This window comes from Carcharhinus amblyrhynchos, chromosome 10 (assembly GCF_965287045.1).
Source record: "Carcharhinus amblyrhynchos chromosome 10, sCarAmb.v2.hapA, whole genome shotgun sequence".
In the NCBI taxonomy this organism is placed as follows: domain Eukaryota; kingdom Metazoa; phylum Chordata; class Chondrichthyes; order Carcharhiniformes; family Carcharhinidae; genus Carcharhinus; species Carcharhinus amblyrhynchos.
The window spans coordinates 13,649,615-13,662,911 of record NC_137333.1 but is presented as its reverse complement, the minus strand read 5'-3'; the positions used below and the strand labels follow the sequence as shown (position 1 = coordinate 13,662,911).

At 46.6% G+C, this 13,297-nt stretch overlaps 1 protein-coding gene across 1 annotated transcript; it reads left to right on the top strand.

Annotated features, from left to right (window-relative positions):
• The first annotated feature begins 5,163 nt into the window (after window positions 1-5,163).
• On the top strand, window positions 5,164-11,680 carry spry2 (sprouty RTK signaling antagonist 2). Its single transcript, XM_080198136.1, has 2 exons — window positions 5,164-5,869; window positions 9,664-11,680. Exon 2 carries the CDS (start codon window positions 9,715-9,717, stop codon window positions 10,672-10,674), a length of 960 nt encoding a protein of 319 aa, XP_080054262.1. The 5' UTR covers window positions 5,164-5,869; window positions 9,664-9,714; the 3' UTR covers window positions 10,675-11,680.
• Window positions 11,681-13,297: the final 1,617 nt, after the last annotated feature.

The following is a 13,297-nucleotide window of genomic DNA, read 5'->3' as shown; positions in this document are numbered from 1 at the left end:
CACTCCCTCCAAGGCCAAAATATCCTTGTGTAAGTACGGCGCCCAAAACTGCACACAGTACTCCAGCTGCGGCCTCACCAATGCTCTATACAGCCGCAGCAAGACCTCCCTACTTTTATATTCAATCCCCCTCGCTATGAAGGCCAGCATCCCATTTGCCTTCCTGGCCACCTGCTGCACCTGCAAGCTGGGTTTTTGCGATTCATGCACAAGGACCCCGAGGTCCCTCTGCACCGTCGCCTGCTGCAGTTTTTCGCCACGTAAGTAATAGTCCTTCCTACCATTATTCCTACCAAAGTGGACCACCTCACACTTGCCAACATTAAATTCCATTTGCCATTTCCTGGCCCATTCGCCCAGCCTATCTAGATCCTTCTGCAGACTCTCCACACCCTCCGCACAATTTGCCGTTCCCCCAATCTTGGTGTCATCAGCAAATTTCGACACCCTACACTCGGTTCCCTCCTCCCTCCCTCATCTATATAAATGGCACCGACCCCTGGGGCACTCCACTCCATGCCAAGTGGTACAAATGTGTTTCACGGCAGAGTATTTTCCCATTGGCATTGCCGGGACTCTGATGTGGGGGTGTCGGGCCTTCATCTTTAATGGGATGCAAATGAGGTTCATGTTGGCCTCTGGTGGGTTTTCTGATCTACCATGGTGCACACCAATGGATAATCCCATGGGAAATTTACACTAGTGTGAAACCCACCATAATCTCCAATCATGCCCACCATCCAACACACCAATGGGGGCTTGGGAGAATTCTGCCCATTGTCTTCAATTCCTGCCACAAACTCTGCTTCCTCTGCCTGGCTACGGCCCGAGATTGACCAGGCCGTTCGCAACCTTGGTGTCAAATTTGACCTCAGGATGGACTTCCGGCCAGGTATCCCAACCATCAGTAAAACCACCCATTTTCATCTCGGAACATCACTCAACTTCGCCCCATCATTATCTGCTGTTGAAACCTTCATCAATGGCTTTATTTCTTCTAGACTTGACTATTCCAATGCTATTTACCATTTATATAGATGATCTGGAGGAGGGAACCGAGTGCAGGGTGTCGAAATTTGCTGATGACACCAAGATTGGGGGAAAGGCAAATTGTGCGGAGGGTGTGGAGAGTCTGCAGAAGGATCTAGATAGGCTGGGCGAATGGGCCAGGAAATGGCAAATGGAATTTAATGTTGGCAAGTGTGAGGTGGTCCACTTTGGTAGGAAGAATGGTAGGAAGGACTATTACTTACGTGGCGAAAAACTGCAGCAGGCGACGGTGCAGAGGGACCTCGGGGTCCTTGTGCATGAGTTGCAAAAACCCAGCTTGCAGGTGCAGCAGGTGGTCAGGAAGGCGAATGGGATGCTGGCCTTCATAGCGAGGGGGATTGAATATAAAAGTAGGGAGGTCTTGCTGCAGCTGTATAGGGCATTGGTGAGGCCGCAGCTGGAGTACTGTGTGCAGTTTTGGGCGCCGCACCTGCGCAAGGATATTTTGGCCCTGGAGGGAGTGCAGAGGAGGTTTACTAGGCTGATACCGGAGTTGAGGGGATTGAGCTATGAGGAGAGGCTGAATAAACTAGGCTTGTACTCGTTAGAGTTTAGAAGAATGAGGGGAGATCTCATTGAGACGTATAAGATGATGAATGGGATGGATAGGATAGAGGTGGAGAGACTCTTCCCGCTCAAAAAAGACAGTAGGACTAGGGGGCACAGCCTCAAGATAAAGGGGAGGCGGTTTAGAACAGAGTTGAGGAGGAACTTCTTCACTCAAAGGGTGGTGAATCTCTGGAATTCTCTGCCCGTTGAAGTGGTGGAGGCTGCCTCGCTAAATATTTTTAAGAAGCGGGTTGATGGGTTCTTGATAAGAGAGGGGATTAAGGGTTATGGGGAGAGGGCGGGAAAGTGGAACTGAGCCACAACAGATCAGCCATGATCTTATTGAATGGCGGGGCAGGCTCGAAGGGCTAGATGGCCTACTCCTGCTCCTATTTCTTATGTTCTTATGTTCTTATTCCTGGTTGGTCTACCACATTCTGACCTCCGTAAACGTAACAGGAATGATTCTCCCAGCCTGTTGTGTTGCTTTTGTAGAGCAGAGGGCCGGGAGTCTCAAGCGGAGGCCATTACGTGGACGCCACGACCTCCGTACATCTCCAGTAGCCGGATTTCTGCTGCCGTCAGCTCCATGCTGGAAACTGATGCAAAGCTGCATCATTTATTTAAATACTCATTTTACTATGATTTAAATATGATTAGTGGGTCCAGGACTGAAATCTCTGGGCCCACTAGCCTCTCCCCCCACTCCCTTCCCACCAGGAGTGGTTCACTCCAGTGGGGTTTAGTATCCCTCCCCACTTACGGGAGTTGGTGGCCCGATTCCTCCGGAGTGAAGGGGGGGACAATTGAAGCCACCCAGAGGGCCAGGGGTCGGGGTGGGTCCTCTAGGCATTGCCATCTTGGCAGTGCGAGCCTGGGCACTCTTGCACTGCCCAAGGGGAAAAGTGCAAATGCATAGGGGATATCTTGGTACTGCCCACCAAGCACAGGGCAGTGCCAAGAAGGTGGGACCTAATGGGGAGAAAGGGCCTGTTGAGAGCAGTGTCTCTGGGAGATGTTTAATGGGGATAGGGGGTCCCGCTGCCACTCTGCCTTATCCCTGCAACCCCATGTAGTTACCCTGCTAATCCCCGCGACACCAAGGGCAATTTAGTATGGCCAATCCTCTTAATCGGCACATCTTTGGACTGTGGGAGGAAACTGGAGTACCCGGAGGAAACCCACGTAGACACAGAGAGAGTGTGCAAACTCCACACAAACAGAGACCTGAGGCCGGGTCTATTGCCTGTTTATGCCATCAGATCCCACCCCCTCAATACATTAATCACCCTAAGCCACTGGTTTGTCCGACACTGCACCCCTTGCCACCCTAGGCAAACTTGATCTTATTTTAAACTTTGTGACCAAAGTCATTGTCCGTTTGTTTGCCAGATTGCAGTGGCTCCTAAGTCTAAGTGAATCCACATCCAGTACTTTGTCCTCATCAATTATCTCCACGACCTTGTTCCACCTTATCTGCATGATGTTTTCCAGACATATATCAATCCATGTGCCTTTCAGAATCCAGACTTACAACTCCAGGTTGCTATTTTTCTCCATGAATGTTCACAGAATCCCTGCAGCGCAGAAGGAGGCCATTCGGCCCCTTGAGTCTGCACTGACCACAATCACCCCCAACTCCTAACCCTGTAGCCCCATATATTTACCCTGCCAGTACCCCTGACACTGAAGGGAATGGCCGATCAACCTAACCCACACATCTTTGGAGTGTGGGAGGAAACCGGAGCACCGGGAGGAAACCCACGCAGACACAGGGAGACTGTGCAGACACCACAGAGAGAATGACCCGAGCCAGGAATCGAACCCAGATCCCTGGTGCCATGAAGCAGCAGTGGCAATCTCTGTGCCACCGTAGCGCCCATTATTGTTGTATTTTAGCCACCAGGAAGCTGCTGTTTGGAATTTACTTACAAAACAATTTGTCTGCTGCATTCCATCCTCCTTTCCACCACCCCCACACAATCTTTGACCATCTGTTCCCCCCCCCCCACCCCCGCAACCCTGGTCTGTCCTCCTTTGATTTGCCTTCCGTTAAGCTGCTTTCCCTTGTTGCTTGCAAATTAACGCAAGTGGCTGTTTCCACCAAAGTAAATACTTGTCGGCTCCAACGCACATTTCCTACACAAGTGCAAGTCATTTAAAACTAGGGGTTGCCAAATCCGGGTTTAGAAACCTTGGCTTAAAGTTTATTTATTAGTCAGAGGTAGGGCTAACATGAACATTGCAATGAAGTTACTGTGAAATTCCCCTAGTCGCCATACTCCGGCGCAACAGGTCCAGGCAGCGGGCGATCGGGGGCGGGGGGGGGGGCTGTCCGTCCCGACTGTCTGCCCCTCTACCGTGGCTCCGTTCGCGGCCGGGTGTCCCTGGAGAGGGAGCATGCGGTGTCTGCGGGCACAGTCGACGCCTTCCGTGCCCGTTGGGCACCGCAGGGGCTGAGGTGCCTTATGGACCCCGACAATCACATTTTGATTTGACGTGCCTTAAGTTTCCTTTGTACTTTTTATTTTTGTTTGGGCCGTTCCCCCTCCTTTTGGGGAGCTGCCCCCTTTTTCTTTGTCCGAACGTAATTTAAGTTAGTTTACTTGGTTTGACTCAAAAGACCGACCCGAAAGACCGACCCGAAAGACTTGACCCGAAAGAACACCCCCCCCACCCGTCACACTCCGGCGCCTGTTTGGGTCAATGCGCCTAGCCAGCACGTCTTTCAGACTGTAGGAGGAAACCGGAGCACCCGGAGGAAACCCACGCAGAAACGGGGAGAACGCGCAAACTCCACACAGACAGTGACCCCGAGCGGGGAATCGAACCCGGGTCCCTGGCATGGCAAAGCAGCTATGCCTACCACTGCTGCCGTGCCACCCAAAACACAAATAGCAGAGAATGGTTTGAAAGAGGGATTAGTGCCAATTGACCTCCGCGGAGTTTGTTCTGCCCCCGTCCATTGCTGTGGGGTGAGTGCGGTGTGTGTGGTGGGGGGGCATTTCCAGGCTGGATTCCATTCGCACCCCTAAAGGGTTAATCCAGTCGCAAGGGCACCGAAGAACAATTTGTGTTTGGCGACTGGAAAATTCTACCCGGTGCGTGGGTATTAAAATTCAGATCTGGTCTAGATTCCAGAGCAAGGTTATTAAGATTCAGACGCAGTGAGCCTTTAACACAAAAAGGAAAGCCTTAAACACAAGCAGGCTGGGAAAGAAAACTGGAGGCTGATGTGTAGATTGCAGTTTAAAAGTGGTCTGTTCTGTGCTTGCATGTTGGAGCAGTGCTGGACTCTGTGATTCCTGGCACATACTGAATGTTCTCTCCTCCTCCTCCTCCACCACCACCCCCCCATCCCTCTCATTCCTCACTCACTCTAATGAATTTGAGGCCCAGGACCAATCAGCAGAGACCGGATGCAATATATCCTCTGGGACAACAAATGCTCTATTCGATCCCATGCAGATGACGCCATTTACCCATCAGCTACCTCTGGAGAACTTAATAGCAGCTCTGCTAAATCTGCTTCTTCTAGCGGGGAGGGGAAGGGAAGGGAGGAGGTGGTGGTGGTGGCTGGGTGGGGGGAGGTGGTGTTAAAAAAAAGAAGCAACTCTTTACAAACTTCACATGTGTGGGAAGGATCGGAGGAGAGCGTGAAGAAAGAGGACCGTGTGCAAGAGGCAAAAGGAGCCACTTGTGAATGAAGAGCCTGAATTCGCTGCTGCAGAGAGAGAAAAAGTTGCAACCTTGACAATTTTCTTCCCTTTTTTTTGCAGAGTGGAGTGTGTGTGTGTGTGTGTGTGAGAGAGAGAGAGAGAGAGAGGAGTGCGGATCCGCCCTCGTGTCAGTTTCTGCTGCCTTTTCATTCAAGAAAAAAAAGGATTTTGTTTTACTCTGTCTTCCCCCCCCTCCTCCTTTTTCCCTCTCCCTTTAACACAACAACTGCTGATCGCTCTGCTGCTGTGATCAGACAGATCCTGTTGCTTCTCCCCCCCACTGTATACCCCCTCTCCCCATTCCTCCTCCTCCCCACCACTCCCCCCTCCTCCCTGACCCTCGCCTCTTGTCGGATGCTTTCACAGATAGCCCGAGCAGATCTCCGCTGGAATTTTGGATCGGCGGCTGTGTGTTTCTTCCCCTCTCTCGCTCTCTTTCTCTCTCTCTCTCACTCACTCACTCCACTCACTCTCTGCTGGAGGAGGCTTTTTTTTCTGCTGCCGCTTCTGTCCGCAGACATAAACCCACGGAGAGGAGCGCCGCGACCACGGTAAGTTTTAATGGGAACTTTTCAACTTGTGGGAAGGAAAAGACATGGGGAGGGGAGGGGAGGGGAGGGGGGGGGGAGCGACTCGTAACTTGGCATTGGGGCACTTTCTTTCTTTCGCGATGATTGGGGGCAACCCTATAAAAAGTATTGGGGGCAACCCTATGGAGTGTATTGGGGGCACCCATTGACAAGTGTTTGAGGTCTAACCCTTTCACGTGTACTGGGGACAATTTTTTTGAAAGTGATTTGAGGACTATATAGATATGTATTGAATATACTTAATCTCAAAGGCAAATACACGTTCATTAGTGGGTTACATTGTTTAGTACGTTAACTTGTGTTCAGAGAGGACTAAACGGTAAATGGTAACAAAATCAATCTGACTGATAGCACTGAGCTCCCCCTGTTGTAATGGGTAAATGGGGGGGTACAGTCGAAATATGGTAGGAAGGGTTTTTTATTATTTCCCTCTCTGTTTAAAAACATTGCTGTACAGAGTTATTTTTTTTCCCAAAAATAACATTCTCTGTGTGTGTGTGTGTGTTTAGAAGGAGATGGTTGTAAAGGAAGGTGCTGCAAGTTAAAATCAGGAGCTGATGTTGTAGCAATTTAACAGGATTTGGTTTTGATGGCAGTGTGGACAAAAATCTAGTTTGTGTTCTGTCTTAACGAGGTAAAAATGGTTAAGGAAGCGGTTTGGAACTTACGATGCTCTGTTTGGTGGTCATGTGCTGAGAGGAGGAGTGCACCGGCCACTCGGCCCTGTCCATACTGCCCCTCTCTCCTTTGCTGCTTCGTTCTGCCCCTTCCCTTTGTCTGATGCCCTTCTGCCCCCTCCCTTCCTCTAATGCCCTTCTCATCACCCCCTATCCTTAGTGCCCTGCTCCTCCTCCAGTAGTGCCCTACTGCCCCTGTTCTTTAGTGCCTATCTGCCCTCCCTTGCCCCCTTCTGCCCGACTCTCTTTCCTTAGATCCTTCTGCCCCTTCCCTTGCTGTCTTCTGCCCCCCCATTCTGCCCCCTCTCTTTCCTTAGACTCTTCTGCCCCCTCCTTTGCTCCCTTGCCAGCAGCGCCTCGGTATATAATGCGAGGAGAGGAGCTCCTCCAGCAATTCCTCCTTGGGATTGGAGCTGGAGTGCGATTCCACGCCACAGTCTTTCCCACTCCCCCTCCCCCTTTAACCAGACCCTTATCCGGTTGCTTGTTTGCAAAAGGAGCGGGTCCTGCTCCAACTTTCCACGTGTTTGATGTTATTTATTATGAAGAGGAAAAGGGAAGGAAGTCGGGCAGAACCAAAAAAAAAGTCGTGTTTCAAGAGATTTTTTTTTGCAAAAAAAAACTTCACCTCAAGTCAAGGGAACTGAATGAGTTGGCGCAAGTGGCGGATTGTAATCCCATTTGCAGCCTCCTCTCTGCAGTAGTTGCATATGGAAGTTGTCACGATTTTCTATTCATGGTGAATGATCCGTGCTTAAAACCTCACCCACAATATACATATTGTCCCGGGTTTGACGTGGCTGACAGATTTTGATAAAGATGAGTGTGATAAGAATGCATTTTTTTTGCAGATGGATCTCCCAAGTTAAATCTTGAGACATTAAACTTTTTTCTCTCTTACTCCCACTCCCCCTCCCCCACTGCAAATCCTTAAAAATGAAGGCATTGTGAAGTGAAACAACATTTGAATATCTTCACTAGAAGCACACAGTATTCAGAAAATGTCATTTCTCAATGTAGTCATTTGAAATATAACTTCGTGCGAAGGCCAGCTCAGTATAATTTATACCAATTGCTTCTCAGTTTTATAATGTGGCCAAATGTTTCAGCAGTCCTGAGACCCCCCTATCCAGATTACTGAGTCTCTGTCAACGTTATAAGATTTACAGTTCCAGTTTAGTTGGCTCTCATTTTGTCACTTAATTTTCGTTGAATCTTGTTTGTCTTTGATACATTATTTTCCCTTGAAAGGAGCCCAGTGGTTAGCACTGCTGCCTCTCAGCTCCAGGGGCCTATGTTCGATTCTTGGCATGGGTCTCTGTCAGCGTGGAGTTTGCACATTCTCCCCGTGTCTGCGTGGGTTTCCTCCGGTTTCTTCCCACAGTCCAAAGATGTGCAGGTTAGGTGGATTGGCCATGCTAAATTAATTGCCCCTTGGTGTCAGAGGGACCAGCTTGGGTAAATGCATGGGGTTAAGGGGATAGAGCCTGGGTGGGATTGTGGTCAATGCAGACTCAGTGGGCCAAATGGTCTCCTTCTGCACTGTAGGAATTCTATGAAAAGTTTTGGGCTCCTGTTTCAAATTATTTAGATTTGGAGATGATGAAACTGAACATGCAATTTTGATAGATCATTGGCCACAAACCTCTGGAAGAACCTCACCAACAACAAAGTGCAACACGTCCCATGAAGATTAGGTAGCGGCTACATTGACTGCAGCGGAAGGGTTTTGGCTGCTATACTTAGCTCGCAAGTTAGACTTAATTGCACCCCCCCCCCCCCCACCCCCCCACCCCGTTTGACTTCATGGCTCCATAAAAGGAAATGTTGTTTCCTCTTTTGTTTTTTTTTCTTGTGTCCATGTTATGGGGTCCATACTCTTCACCTGGTAGTTTCCCTCCTATTATTGTGGACTGGAGGCTGTACCTATACTGAAGTGCACCTCCCAAAGGGCAGTGATGGCCCTCTCTATGAATGGAAATGACTTCGCATAGTCCAGTAAATGGTTTTAAGGCCTCTAGGGAAATTGCTGAAATCAGCAGCAAGGCAAAGTGGCACGAGGGGCAGAACTGAGGTAGGAGCCAACTGCCTGAGGTAACCATTTTTGGCAGTTCACAGGAGGAGGTGCTAGAGGGAAAGTTGTATTTTTTAAAAAAAATATTGCTGAAACCTAAAAGGCCAAAGCCACCTTGTCAATAATTTGACTCCCAGGACAAAGAACATTGCATATCTCCCTTGTGTTAATTGTGCATTGTGGGCAACATTGTACGTCTTGACTTTTTTAAAAAAAATCTCCAACCTACGAAACAGATGTGTTGTGCTGAACCTTGTGCTTGCTGTGGTACTCTCGAGGTCCTTTCCTACAGGAGTTGTGTTTTTAATTAGCTCTGGTAGAGCTCCAGACTCTGCACACTGGCATGGCATTAAGCATGGAAAAAAAAAAGCATTTTTGGCCAGTTCCTTTTCGAGTGGACGAATCAAACTGCTATCTTGTTGCAGAAAGCGAGATTGAGAATCGTGCTCTAATCTATCTACGACTGCTGCTCTGTGTTCCAGCTATCAGAACCAAAGTGAAAGGCAACTGAAGTTTGTAGTTTTCATAGTAGCGCAACATACTTGGTCCCAAAAAACACACACCTTTAAAAACAGCCAGTTGACAGTTCTAACAGTGTCTGTAGACTGAAAAGTTTGTAATAATCTTGTTGAGTTGGCAGGCAGCTCATATTTTTGGCATGTGTTGCCTGGGCTGGTTTTGGCTCTTTCCCTGTCTTTAAGTGTCAATGATGTTAAGATGCAGAAATCCAGTAAATCAATGGCACTTGTTATTCAGGGCAGGGGGAGGTGGAGTGGAGGGGGAAATCATGAAATTGCTGAGGGGTAAACATACAAATGTCACAACATGCCCAGCCTTATTTATTCAACTCTGCTGCATGTACGGATGAAAATGCCTATCATTTACTTTTAATCTTGGTGTAGTAGCAATGAGGAAATGATGTTTATTTCAGTTTTTACATGGGATACTGAATATTTATGCGTAACACGTACTGAATATTTTTCTCCCTTTCCTTTTAATGGCAGGACTTCAGATGTGTTCTAAGCCTGGTGGGGTGATCACTTTTCAGTGTACAAATGGATACGCGAACTCAAACCGGCAGTGGTTCTCCAGCCCTGCCACAGTTGCTGCGTGACAGCGGAAGGCAACACCTGGAACCTGACCCCAGGGATGTACAGCCACAGCAGGTTCAAGTGTTGTCGCTCGATCAGATCCGAGTTATAAGAGCCACTAATGAGTACACAGAGGGACCTACTGTTGCTCCAAGGCCCGGGAGCAAGTCTGTGCACCGACCGCCCTCGCAACACAAAAATCAGAGGATGTCTGGATTAACCGATCAAGAGCATCAGCGGTTTAACAGCCGCAGTCAGCATCATCACGTGCATTCTTCATCGAGGGTACCTTTAACCCGGTCAACCAGCACTGTGAGTAGTGGCTCTCGGAATAGCACAAGGACAAGTACAAGCAGTACATCTTCTGACCAGAGACTTCTAGGACGTTCGTCCTCTCCAGACCATGTCTCTGATCAGATCATCAGGGTACAGCCCAAGTCGGAATTTAAATCTGATGAACTGAAGCCTGTGGGGAAAGAGGAGCTGGGCAAGCACATCTACCGATGTGAGGACTGTGGGAAGTGTAAGTGTCAGGAGTGCACTTATCCAAGGACTCTACCTTCCTATTGGCTCTGCGACAAGCGGTGCGTCTGCTCTGCGCAAAATGCGGTGGAGTATGGGACTTGCGTCTGCTTTGTGAAGGGCGTCTTTTACCACTGCTCGAACTATGACGATGAAGACAGCTGTGCGGATAATCCGTGCTCCTGCAGCCAGTCACATTGCTGTGTCCGGTGGTCAGCCATGGGCCTTATGTCCCTCTTTATGCCCTGCCTGTGGTGTTACCTGCCTGCCAAGTGCTGCCTTAAGTTGTGCCAGGGGTGCTACGATAGGATCAACCGTCCTGGGTGCCGTTGTAAAAATACAAACACCGTTTGCTGCAAGGTTCCCAGTTTACCTCCTCGGAACCTTGAAAAACCCTCCTAGCTGAAAAGGAAAGAGAATGCTACTTTCAGTGTTAGTTCTCAACGGTTTCACTCTGTACATTTGTAATATGGGAGAAGAAACACATTTGCAATGCTAGCACTGAGCACAATGCTGGATACTTTTTTTAATATCTGGCTGCCTTAATAAATAATACACCACACAATCTACAGCCATTAAGATAGTCTTACATTTAAAAATAAACAGGGAAAAGGTATCTCCCATTGTGCTTGGGCCTGTTTTCTAGTTGACCAGCATGGCCTACCCAACAATTTTTGTGTGTAATAGTGGCACTGCAACTCCCTGGAGTTTGGGAGGAGTATTGAGGTTTGCAGTGATAATGCTGTTGACCCTATTTTCTCTCAACTGACACACATGCACACACGAGAGGATAGAAACCATCCAATCAGTGCGTTCACGTAGGATGCTCCGTAACCATTGTTGAATCAGCATAAGCTAGACCGACAGGTAACACGATGACACTCCCTGACCTTTCCATATTGTATGTGAATACTTGCTGAATATGTAAATTAGCAAATTGCTCATTTTTTTGCTGCCAGAGTTAATTTGTTATATTTTTGTATATACAATAATATTAAGACTGTGAAAATGGTGCCATATAAATGGCAGATTTACAAATATTATACTAATATGTTGTACATTCAGTCAAATGTGAATCAGTCAATCAATATGTTTAGGCTATATTTTACTTTACATTGCTCAGCATTATGTCACTCTTGATACCCCTGACATCATGTATATTGTACAGTTACCATAAATTCAGTCTTTATTTTCTAATTTTTCAACATATTGTTTAGTGTAAAGAATATTTATTTGAAGTTTTATTATTTTATAAAATATTTATTTTAAAAGGCATCTTACAAATTCACCCCCTTTTTAAAAAAAATAAATAAATGGGAACATCATAGTTACTGAAAATGAGGGTGATACAAATCAGATGCATATGTTCACTATAAAATAGAAAATATATTAACGTTTTGAAATCAAACTGCGTTTTTTTTTGCTCTTTCTTTATTCCTGTGGTACCAGACAAAGTCGTTGCTAAATATATTTGGGATCCTCACTGCAGTAATCAGTAAAATGAGCCACATGTCCTCCAGGTTTACAAATGTATTTCCACTGTAGGTAGCCACAGGTGCAATGGCCTTTTCAGAAGTCTGCTTTACACATTTGTACATTGCCACACTAAGGAACCTTAGCCACTCTGATTATAGGACTGTTTGCTCTCAGTGCAGAAACCTCTGCAATACAGAAAGTTTCCTGTTGTACAGGAGGAAATTCTCTCTTTGGCTAGATGAGGTATATGAAACCTGCACAGTCTTAACGCCTTAGCAGCTGTATGGCAGGAATCATGGAATTGTGAACTCAACGTTGAATCAAAATGGGAATTTATAAAATTCATTACTATTTTTAGCATCTTTCCTCCTTCCTGCCCATCCCTGTTATTTTAATTTTTCTCCTCTTGCTCCTTTCCTGAAGGGGGCGACTTGTGCTAGATACTGTTCCACAGGCAGCAACATCCTTCTGGTGTTTTGCTCAAGTGACTTAACTTTAGTGAGCTTAGTGAACAGTAAATGTCAGTGACTCTCGGGGTACGTCACAGTGCTGAATCCTGCCTTTGCTTAAAGAGGTGCATTTTCCAATAGGGATCCATGAACAATGAATAGCGGTGGGATTACTGATCAGTTACTGTACTAATCTGGAGCACAGAGACAGTGGGATCTCAATGCTGCCTCAGCTGAGATCGGGAATTGGTCCTAATCTGTGTGGATCAGCCGCACTTCTGAGTCATCGGAGGACAAAACTAACGAGAGAATTATTTTATTTTTAATTGGAACTGTTGCCTTCTAATTTTATTTTTAGAAGAGATGTTTTGATTTTTACACAGAAGTTTAATTAATGGCTTCTGAATGCCACATATGATCTGTAATTGACAACATGTTTCACAGTACCCTGCTTTTCATTATGATCATATCCCATATATTAGAACTTGTAATATTTTAATCATGCTGTATAAATCAGTTTTGATAGTAAGACATCGTTTTTAAAAATAACATCACTTGAGCTGAACCTTAAACGCCTCCATATTTGTTCCTCGTGACACCTAATTAGACTAGCTTGTGTTGATAACTGTTACACCTTGCCACCAGCTATGATACACTTTCTACATAAAATCATGAATTTTATTTTCATGGTTAAAGTAAATCCAGCTGTTGGCAGTATTTCAACTTGTGAAGCTTTCCTATGGTTAGTACATTTCCTAAAATATCAGTACACCCCTATCACAAAGAATGTCTTTGTTAATGTGAAAGCTATTAGCGCAGCAGAAATACCAAAAATATCAAGTATCAAAAATTAATAGCCTCCATTGTAACTTTGAATTTTAATCTCCACGGCTGTAGTGGCTGAACTAAAGTGATTTTCATGTGTTTGGCTGTGTAACATCAGTGGAAGATTAGACATAATCTTGTGTAGAGGTTCTGGCAGCAGTCTTTATCTGTACTGAAAGCATTTCTGAAACATTTCAGACCTGTTCCTGAAGGCACTGTTAGCACAGTATCAGACCTTGGTACTGGAATCACTGTTGTCATTGTCCTTTTTTTGC